This window comes from Benincasa hispida, chromosome 8, assembly GCF_027475165.1.
Source record: "Benincasa hispida cultivar pf3 chromosome 8, pf3_genome.v1.1, whole genome shotgun sequence".
Lineage (NCBI taxonomy): Eukaryota > Viridiplantae > Streptophyta > Magnoliopsida > Cucurbitales > Cucurbitaceae > Benincasa > Benincasa hispida.
This window is the reverse complement of record NC_143485.1, coordinates 25,858,820-25,870,401: the sequence shown is the minus strand read 5'-3', so window position 1 is coordinate 25,870,401 and position 11,582 is coordinate 25,858,820. Positions and strand designations below refer to the sequence as shown.

The following is an 11,582-nucleotide window of genomic DNA, read 5'->3' as shown; positions in this document are numbered from 1 at the left end:
CATTTTTTTGGACCAACCGAAAATTTCGGGTTTATCAAGTTGGCAACCCAAATGGCCTAACACATGGTCTCCAACCCAACCCGACCCATCTCTCAAAATATGGGTTGGGTTGGGTTGGGTTGGATGGTCAGATTATTATTGTTTTTTTCTTTTTAATTTAAAATACTTAAATTTATCTACATCACATGTCTAATAACTAAAATCTCATAAAACTAAATTCTTATATACTAAATGTTTATAATATCTATTATAAACTTTATACAAAAACAAATATTCTTAAAAGAAAAATATAAAGAATTTACAAATTCATCAATTCTAAAAGAAATATATATTTTTTTATTATATATATGTAATTCGGATTGGTTTGGGTAACCCGATTTTTCTTTTTTCTTCAACCCTAGACCCAACCCAAAAACAAAACTAACCCCACCCCACCCTTATAGTTTGGGGTGGATAATTTGAATTGTTTGGGTTGTTGGGTCATTTGAACACCCTAGATTAAATAAATATTTAGTTTTAGTTTCTATATACAAAATTAGTAAATCAAACACATCCATTTAACTTCGAGACATTAATTGTCCTACAAAACTAAATACGAATATTATTTATCGCATATATTTAAAACCCAAACATTTAAATTTCTACCTTTAATATTCATACCAATGAAACAATGTTTGCGATCCAAATGACCTCTTATGAATAGACTCATGATTAGGGGTGTTCAAAAAATCCGATGACCCGAAAAAACCGATCAACCCAATCCAATTTATGTGGTTTGGGTTGAGTTATCAACTCATTTGGATTGGGTTGGATTGGATTTAAATAAATGAAAAAAATTTTAGTTGGGTTGGTTCATGGGTTCATCTAATATATCCCAAACCAACCTCAACCAACTCGAATTTATTATTAACTTTAAAATATATTTTGTTTTATTACTTATAACATAATTATTTATACATATATTGATTTTAGTTTTATTTAGTTTCAATATTTTTTTTAATAATTTATTCTTCAACAACTCTTAAAAATAGTTTCTTTGTACTTTTTCACTATATAAATTGAAATTGAGTTATTAATTTTAATTCAATATATAAAAATAATTAAATTAGATTTGTACATATTTATGTTTTTTTTCCTTTTAGAAAAAAATTTTAAGTAAATGATCCGATTAACCCTAACCAACTCAACCCAAATATTTCATGGTTGGGTTGGGTTGGGTTTATTATTTATAAGGATTATTTGGGTTAAAAAAATTTACCACCCGAATAATTGAATTGGGTCTAAAAACTTTTTCAACCCAACCCAATCCATAAACACCTCTACTCATGATTTAATGTATATATCTCAAAAGTAAGAATACGTTGGATTTTTTTATATATTTTTTAAGAAATAACCATCTATTAAACAATTTTAGTTAAAAATAGACGTTGTACTATAATTTAATAGTAATTTTACATTTACTTTATTGTAAATTAAAATTTTAAAGGCAACACAATCATAACTCAACAAATATGAATTTATTCAAAATCTGGAAACCTGAAGTTTAATACTCTATTCTATATAAAGATATTAAAATGATCGGACAACCCGAACAATTTAGAGTATCTAACCCAAATTGTGAGGGTCGAGTTGATTGATTTTTTTCCATTCTTGTTAGCTTAGGTTGGATCTCGGGTTGAAATTTTTTTTGGGTTAACCTAACCGAACCCGAATTACATATATATTACTAAAATATATATATTTCCTTTAGAATCGATGAATTTGTAAATTTTTATTATTCTTTTAGAAATGTATGTCATTATCTAAAGTTTGTAATAGATATCATGGATATTTAGTATTTTACATTTGAATTTTATGAGATTTTAGTTATTAAATATTTGTTGTAGATAAATTTAAATATTTTAAATTAATAAAAAAATAATAACTCGATAATTCAATTCAATCCAACTCAACGTAAATTTGAAGAGTTTGGTCGAATTGGATTAGAGATCTTGTTCGAATCATTTAGATTGCCAATTAGATCAAAATATATATCGCCAAAAAAAAAATATTAATATTAAAATTGAATCGAAGAAAGGTGAAACAGAAAATTAAAGAGAAAAGGGTCTTCATAAATTTACAAAATAAATAAAAACAAGCGACGAATTTAAGAGCATTGGCTGTCCCCACCTTATCTGACGCCACGCTTTCTTGGGACTAAAAAACTGCTTTTTCTTTCTAGAAAAAGACACAGAAATGGAATGGAGACCAAAAAATCATTAGAAAAAAAAAAAAAAATCACTCTAAGCGAACAAGAATAGGAAAAATGGCTGTTCCTAGTAGACTCATTGAATGCTGAACCAGATTCAGATCAGACTCCATTAAAGCCACCTCTTTATTTCCCAGCATGAGGTGTGTTAATCATCAACCCGCTTCTACAATCTCTGTTTCCGCCACTTGTCGGCAAATTGCGTGCTTTGCTTTGCTTTGCTTTGCTAGCTATCCCTTCAAGAGATTTCCCACCTCCTGCTTTTATCTAATTTGTTAAATATATTGTCGAATTTTACCCATTGATGTCACTAATTTAATTGGCACTGGCTTGGTGCAGAGTGCTTATAAGAAGGGTACCATCCTGCATGCCCAGCAAGTGTTTGATGAATTGTCTGACTCGAAATTGAGATTCATCTTTTTAAATTCTTGCTTCTTTTTCTGATTTTGGGTGTTGGGGTGGAGAAAATGAGCTACTCTGGCATTGGTGTTAGCCCTGGGAATGTCCCTGTGTATCACGGCTCCAATTTGAAGGTCTTTGATAAAAGGGTGAGGGTGGTTGAATTGGTGTTGAGGTTTGTGATATGTGGCCTTGGAGTTCTTGCTGCTGTTCTTGTGGGGACTGATACTGAAGTTAAAAGTATCTTTGCCATTCGAAAGAGGGCAAAATTCACAGACATGAAAGCTCTTGTGTAATCTCTCTTTCTTTCTTTTGTTTCTGTTCTTTGTTTGGTTTTAGTTTTACAAATTAAACAATTGGTACGCTCAAAAGTTTAATTAAACAAGATTCAAATGATGGGTTGTGGTATACATGTTCTTATCACTCCTTTCACTTGTAGACTAAAAAATTGGCTCAGAATTCATTACAGAGATTACCTCTTCGTATTGACTCAAGCTTCTTTGATGCTATGATATAACACAGGTTTTTGGTGGTAGCAAATTCAGTAGCAGCAGCTTACTCTTTGGTCCAAGGATTGCGATGTGTGGTGAGCATGGTGAAGGGAAAAGTGCTCTTCAGCAAGCCTTTAGCTTGGATCATTTTCTCTGGCGATCAGGTACATTTTAGACTTGGGAGATTCCCTCGGCAAATCCAAACTTTTTAGTCCTTTTGCTATATTTACTGAATAAACTAGATGACCATATTACACTAAGAAATTGTTCTTTATATGCTTTTTACCTGTTTCTTCTGATTCTGGCCTTGAGTAAATCGATTTGACTTTGATTGGTATTTCGGAGGATTGCATGATCACAGATTAAAGGGAAAATTACTTGTGTGTGGCTATAGAAGTAATAAATGCAAGTTCCAAGTGAAATTTGGTTCTACCAACCTCTGTCCAAAAAATTTATGTGGCCTACAATAAGTATACTTCTGCATTTCAGCATATACTTCTGCATTTCAGCATCTTCTTATCTTTCTATCTTGCTTTCTGTCCTTACAATTTAGTTTTGGTTAAATCAAATTTTTTTTCTCCATATCCTTTAAGCTTAAGCTCAACCGTAGTTTATTTTAGTCCTCATACTTGCAAAAGTTCTATTATTGTCCCTATTATTCAATTAAAACTTATCCCACGGCCTGGCTTTTAATTAAAAGTATCATACATTATTTGTTGTCGACTCCAAAAAGAGAGAAATTTATTGCGGATTATGGTGGCTCCGCAAAATCAGGTTAGTTCTAGTCTTAAAATTTGCTTTCCGATGTAAATAATTAAAACTCGGCCCAAATACTTGTTTATTAACCAATATTAATTCGTTAGACCCCACATTAATATAATACTTGAAGCTTATCTGTGTCATATTCATTAATAATAACTTGGCCACGAAGAGTGATCCAAATTCTAAACAAAGGATGAAATCGATGAAGAAACAAGTTTCGTCACTTAACATTTTCTTTCTATCATTGGGTCTCTAAATTTTTAATGATTTTTTAAAGTTTAAAAAGTATTTAATTGATTCTTAAGCTTTCAATTTTGTGTCCATGATCTATTGTTCAATACATTTTTAAAAATTCATAAACCTACCAGACACGAATTAGTTTGATATCTAATTGGATTTAAAATTCGATTTTAAATCGAATTGATCGTTTGACCTACTAGACACAAAATTTAAAGTTTATTGTCATATTGGATACACTTTAAGGATCATTTTTAGAAAGAACTTTTAACAACGTAAGATTGAACTATGTTCAAGTTTGATAAGTAGTGTTACTTGTGCAGATTATGGCATATGTCACAGTGGCAGCAGTGGCATCGGCCGCCCAGTCAGCAGTTTTTGGGAAGCTGGGGCAGCCGGAGTTGCAGTGGATGAAGATATGCGATCTGTACAAGAAGTTCTGCAACCAAGTTGGGGAGGGACTTGCAAGCGCGGTGGTGGCGAGCTTGAGCATGGTGGTTTTATCTTGCATTTCAGCTTTCAGTCTCTTCCGCCTTTACAATGGAGGCAAGAACAAGAGCAACTCAAGATGGTAAGCCTTTTGGGTTCATCAGTAACATTCAAACCTCCATAGCCTGATCGCCATTCTGAGCTTCGGTGCGGAAATGTTGGGCTTCTCTGTGATTCTGGTTAAAGAAATGTATGTTTAAAGTGTTCAATTCTCACGAAAAACTATGGTACATCCTTCAGTAATAAATTTATAAGTTGAGGAATAAACTTCTATTTATGAAAATTTTGTCCTCTTCAAAAAGTGCAAGTATGAAGCTGATAAATCTGGCTCAAAATCAAGGGATGTTCTATGCATATCGGTTGTACTAAAGAGAGAGAACGAAATCCTGTTTGGGAAATCCTGTTTGGGAACTCGGAAACCCATAGATTAGACGAATTTAAACTTAAGGTAAAATTTTTCTAGGTCACCCTAAATAGAACTTTGGGCCGTTTAGATCATAGATATTGTTGTTGGAGAAGAAATTTCTGAAAGAGTTAAACATGGATCTATAAGTTTTCTAATTCACTAATTTTAACAAAAATTAAAGCATACTCTTCTCAAAAAGTGGGTTTTCAAAATATACATTTGATGAACTCTCCAAGAAAACAACTGTTCAGTTGTTTTCTTCACTTGATATCAACGTGAACCACCTCAAAGTCTTCCTTACTATGTTCTTGGAGTTTTAGACAGAGTTGTGGGACTCAAGAACAACTTGAAGATGTGAAGAAACCAGAAAAATTCACAGCAGCACAACTGAAGAAGACAACTTCTTTTTCAGAAAAATTTCTCTCGAAATTCTGTATTATCCTTTTCTCCAACAACTCCACTCTTCTTTATATATAATAGATGAACATGCAAAGAGATGGAGTGCATTGCTTGGAGAATCAGAATCAAAGTAGAGAAGATAATGCATTTTGTGTGAGCATAGAGATGATAGTAATGGAAAATTCTCATTTTCCATTTTCGTGCAACATGCAAACGAATTCTTTTTTCTTTTTAAAACAAAAAATATATTAAATCATTTTAATTCAAAATTTGATTTTCTTAAATTAATTTTAAAAAATTAATTAATTTAATATCAAATATTAAATTAATTTTTGCACAATAATCATCTTTATATATTTAAATCATATTTAAATATTTATTCTCTTGTTCCGTTTAATTTGAACGTTTCAAATTAATATCTCAAGCTACCCTAAAGCTTATCCATTTACAAGCTAGTAGGGAGACCTCGCGGACCTACAGATCATGGGCTCCAATGATTCGAGATTAATCGGCTAAACTCATTAGTCTAATCTAACCCCCATTCGTTAATTAATAGGACACTCCACTATAGCCCATAGTTGAATTCCCCTTACTGTAGATATATTATGTCCACTTAATAACCATAATCAGTAAGTCGATTCTTCACAGGTTGTTCGTAATCAGAGCTAGGTAAAAAATATCCTTTTACCCCTGTGACTACATCTTGTTCCTTAAGTTCCTACTAATCCTCTAATGAACAATTTTGATTCATAATCTCTATGAATAAAATCCTTTGTCTATCATGAGAAGGCAGGGCCTCGATTATTCAAGACCTAGAGTCAATACTTAAGAGAACAACCTATCTGTTAACTCTAAATAGGGAAGGAGTGAATTCCATCTTACAAGGCTATGTCCCCAGCTATTCATCTGATCTTATCTCCAAAATGGTAAGCTTTTGAGCAGTGCTATTGGACTACTCTCACTGTTTGCAGATCAAAGAATAATCCCGAACAAACAGAAGTTCATAGCTAGCTCAGGATTAAGATCGAGTTAACCTAGGTTATATAATAAATGAAATAGTCAGTTTTAACAGGAAATGGTCGTTATAAAAAAAAGTGACTATTTTCGTGGTCCAGTCTATATGCAAACTCATTGCATAGGATGCCCCTACTCTCATGTCTCAACATGAACGATTTGTGGATCACATCGTTTGTAGCACCTTACAACTTCTAGTAACAACTACAGAGTGAGCAGCATCCAATAGTGTTACCAATATGAGATACTCAATTTCATCCATATACTTATTAGACCATTTAGGCTATATACTGTCAACTTGATCCTGTTTATGTCAATACATAAAGTTACAACATTCAGATCATAGCCAAGGATGCGTTTATTGAATTTTCATTATAAGATGCAAAATCAACAAGTCATTATTATTGATTAAATAGAATGTTTAACACGAACTGTGAGTTCTAAGATATTCCCAACAATTTCAACCAACTATAAATTGCAACATGTCTTCCATCCGGCCATTTGAGTATATAATGGGCTTACCAATTTCAACGGTGGTAAAACCTACACCATGATCGATAAATTTGGCTGGATGTCCAATCATAAATTGGATCCAGTCAAGTATTTAAAATCGCTTGGGTCCAAAATTCAATCTAATTCAAGCCTAGAGTGAAAAAATCAAGTAGAGGAAAAGAGATTGGGTCCAAGCCCAAACCCAAAAAGTAGTTGGATCCAAGCCCAAAATCCAAAGGCAAATAGGCACAAGCCCACTTAAAATCCATGGAAATATTCTATAAATAGAGGTTCTGCCCTTTCATTTGGAGGAGTTTTGGGAAAAGTGGCGACTGTTAAAGTATATTAACGTGCAACGGATAAAAAAAGAATCAATAAGCATTCTAATTATACTTAATTTGAGTTTAAAACATGCTTCAAAGTAACTTTTACATAAGAGGGTTTGTTGAACACAATACCTTTGAAGAATCTTCATCAAGTCCAGCTGAGTTCCATGTGAAAGAGCTTTATTCTTCAAGTAAACCATCACAAAGATTTTCTCTACTATTCTCTTGCAAGGATTGTATGGTGGAAACACTAAATTGAGCTGGATGTATATAAGATATGAAGAGGGTTTGAAGGGTAGTTGGTTTCTGTAATGTTCTTCAAGGAAATCTTGTAAGTATGAATCATTTATTCAGCTCAGCACTTCAATTTGTAGAGTTTTCATCATGCAAATACATAACTTGCATGAAGGCTAGCTCCTACTTCATGGAGAAAATGGAATTGAATGAATAAGGTGGCTTATACCATAGTAAAGCTTTTGGAAATCTCCACTTTGAATTTTGATTTTCAAAAAGGTTTTTCAAAAAAGTGATTTCCAAAATCATTTTCTGAATTAAACTTATTTAATTTCATTTATTAGTTTTATAAAAATTAATTCAATTAATTAACTTTTAAATAAAACTAATTAATTAAACCTTTTAATTATTTTTGTTAATTTAATATCTAATATTAAATTAATAAATAAATAATTCCATCATAATGAAATTAATATTATACAATCAATATTTAAATCATATTTTAAACATTAATTGTTTTTCCAATTTCATTTAATTTCGATAAAATTAAATATTTTAATTGTATCGAATACAATAAATAAAAACCCTAATAGAATTTGAACATTTCAAATTCTAAACTCTAATTTCAAATCTTATCAGGATTGCTCAATTTATTAATCCAAATTTCGAGCTAGTAGAGGGACTTTATAGACCTATATAAGCTTCAACGACTTGTAATTAATTGGTTAAATTCTTTAAACTGAACTAATTACTATTCACTAACTACCAGGACATTCCACTATAGCTCGATAGCTGCACTCTCCTCATTGTAGATATATTTATGCCCATTTTAACCATAATCGGTAAATCAATCTTTCACAGGTCATTCGTATTTACAACTGGGTCAAAGATTACTGTTTTACCCCTATAAATACATTTTGCTTCTTAAGCTCCTACTGATCATTCATTAAACAATTGATTTATAGTCCAACTTATAAATCATAACTCTCTCTTCCATGAGAGTGTAGGGCCCCGTTGTTCAAGACAAGGTATCAACGCTTAAGAGAACAACTCATCTGCTAACCCTAAATCGAGAAGGAGTGAATTCCATATTTCAGAGCTATGTCCCCAACTATATATCCGGTCTTATCCCCAAAATGTGAGGCTTATTGAGCAATGTTGTTGTGCAGATCAAAGGATAATCCCGAATAAACAGGAGTTCATAGTTAGTTCAGGATTAAGATTGAGTTACTCTAAGTCATTGAGTTTGAGATAGTCAGTTTTAACAGTAAACGGTTGTTATAAAGAAAAGTGACTATTTTGAGGTCCGATCTTATGTAAACCCATTGCACATGATGCTCCCACTTACATGTCTCTACATTAATGATTTTTGGATTACATCATTTGTATCAATATATAAAATGGGCCGCATCCAATAGTGTCACCGGGATGAGGTACCAATCTCATTCGTATACTTATAGACCATTTTGATTACATACTAAAACTTGATCCAATTTTATGTCACCACTGAAAGTTAAAGTATTCATGTTATAGCCATGGATTCGTTTATTGGATTTTCATAGAAGGATGCAATATCAATAGTACTTTATTGAATAAAAAACTCAGCAACATTTTTATTGATAAATAGAATATGTTAACAACATTTACGAACTACGAGTTTAGGCCATTCCTAACAGCGATGAAGTGTTAAAGCAATGCAAATCAAGATTAAGGCTCTAAAGCTTTTGAAACTTGAAAGTTTTGATCGATCTCAAAATTATCACCTTTTGAAGATTGAAGACTTAGAAGGTTAAAACTTCCTTGAGTTCCAGAAGAATGAAGCTCAAATCTATTTCAAGTTTACAACCTTTTGAAGGTTGAAGACTTGGAAGATTAAAACTTCCTTGAATTCCAGAAGATCAGTTCAAAACAACTTTTTGAAACTTGAAGAATTAGAAATTTTAAATTTTTATCCCTTGTGTTAGAGAAGATATCAAAGGATCAAACATTAGAGATTGTATCCACTTTACTATACTGAAATCAATACAAAAATTTCACAAATTAAATTCCTTCGGAAATCTCGTGTGAACAGTTTGGCACGTCCAGTGGGACCTTTCATCTCTTTCTCTACAAAAGAAATTTACTTTAAAAAGTCATGGCATCCAAAAACAACGCTCCCAAAACTTCAAGCAATGTCTATATAGACCATTACTCGCAGTCACTCTAAGAGGATTTAAAAATCTGAATAGCTACCACCCTTTGAGATTTCAAGGAATATATGGGAACAAATTTTAAAACAACCACAAGGCAGAATTATCATTAGAAAAAGTTATGTAGTCAATAAGCATACTCCACCTTTTAAACAATCAAGGAAGTATCACGCCCAAATATAATGTCAGTCATGATGGTCGATGTGGGAACAAGTGAAGAAAGGATGACTGAACTCGGAAAGAAAGTCAACATGCTAATGAAGGTAGTCAAAGAAATGGATTATGAAATTACATCCCTCAAGAATCACAATGAGAGTCATGATGCTGCTGAATCAAGTCATACACCCGTATTCAGGAATGATGACAAGCGGAAGACTATTCTACAAGAAGGTCAACCACAAAATTCGATGTCAATTGCTTCGTTGTTTGTTCAACAATTGCAGAGGATGATTGCCAACTCCATCGAGGCTCAGTATGGTGGACCTACTCAAACTTCCCTCTTATATTCTTAGTCATATACAAAGAGGATTGACAATCTAAAAATGTCAAATGGATACCGGCCACCCAAATTCCAACAGTTTGACGAGAAGGGCAACCAAAAGAAATACGTTGCTCATTTCATCGAAACATGTGAGAATGCTGATATGTGAGGAGATTTGATGATCAAACAGTTTGTTCAAACTCTAAATGGAAATTCCCAACTGGTACACCGACCTTGAATCTGAAACTATTGATAGTTGGAAGCAGACTGAAAGAGAATTCCTCAACCGCTTCTACAGCACAAGGCTTACATCAACATGATAGAGCTCACTGAAAGAACTCTTACAGCGAGAGAACTTTGAGCAGAAGTGGATCGACCAAATTCCATTTTTATTAAATACAAAGTTTACAGTAAACAAGATATGCATTTGTTTCTAAATTACAACATACTTTAGTAAGGGTTTCAATAAATCTCATCTTTGAAGACTTTTTCTTCACGTTTTCCCTCAAACGGATCATGAACTCCTTGAAGGCCTTCTTCAAGATTAACCTTGAACAAAACCAGACACAACCACAAAAAATACCTTGGTATTATTAGGGTGAGAACCCAGGAGTGGTGGGCTCTGATTATTTTAGTTAAGAGGGAAAACTTAATGTAGAGGAGAAAGATTGAGAACTATAAAAAACCCAAGGGCAAAACACACAGAACACTTTTGTATTTTTCTTTCTCAATCATCCAACCAACAACAATTAAGAAGAAGAAAATATTTTTCTTTTTATTCTCCTTGCCATAAAATAACCACCATCCACTTATGTGGGTGGAGAGAAAAGAATGGGAAAGGAGTTGTAACTCCCTTCCTTGTTATTAAAACAATAATAATAATATAAATATAAATATGATAACTAACTTGTCACATTATATATATATTAAATTATATGTTATATCAAATATAACATATAACCTATAGTTTTAATATTGTATCACATACAATATAAACTATAGTTTCTTTTCTCTTTTAAATGGCATTTAATATAAATAATATTTATATTAAATTTAACAACTATGAATTCAGTTCATAGAAAGTATATTTGAATCTCATTCAAATATTTATTTCCTCCCATTAAGCTATAATGTATCGAATACATTATGACAATTATATCACATATAATTGAAACAAATTAATTTGAAAAATTCAAATTAATCCAAAAACTAATTCTCAACTAAATCCTATTGAGCCATCAAGGGGACTTTATGGACCTGTAGCTTGAAGCTCCAATGGTATATGAATAATTAATTAAACTCTTTAATCACATTATTCACCATCGGTAACTATCGAGCACTCCACTAAAGACCGACAGCTACACTCTTTGCACTACATATATATTTCTGTGTCCATTGGATATAACCAATCAACA

The 11,582-nt window shown here is 32.2% G+C and overlaps 1 protein-coding gene across 1 annotated transcript; it reads left to right on the top strand.

Moving 5' to 3' along the window:
- Positions 1–2,154: 2,154 nt before the first annotated feature.
- Positions 2,155–4,909, top strand: LOC120082580 (CASP-like protein 2B1). Its single transcript, XM_039037817.2, has 4 exons — positions 2,155–2,391; positions 2,588–2,939; positions 3,170–3,302; positions 4,461–4,909. The coding sequence occupies exons 2-4, from the start codon at positions 2,716–2,718 to the stop codon at positions 4,710–4,712; spliced, it is 609 nt and encodes a 202-aa protein (XP_038893745.1). The 5' UTR covers positions 2,155–2,391; positions 2,588–2,715; the 3' UTR covers positions 4,713–4,909.
- Positions 4,910–11,582: the final 6,673 nt, after the last annotated feature.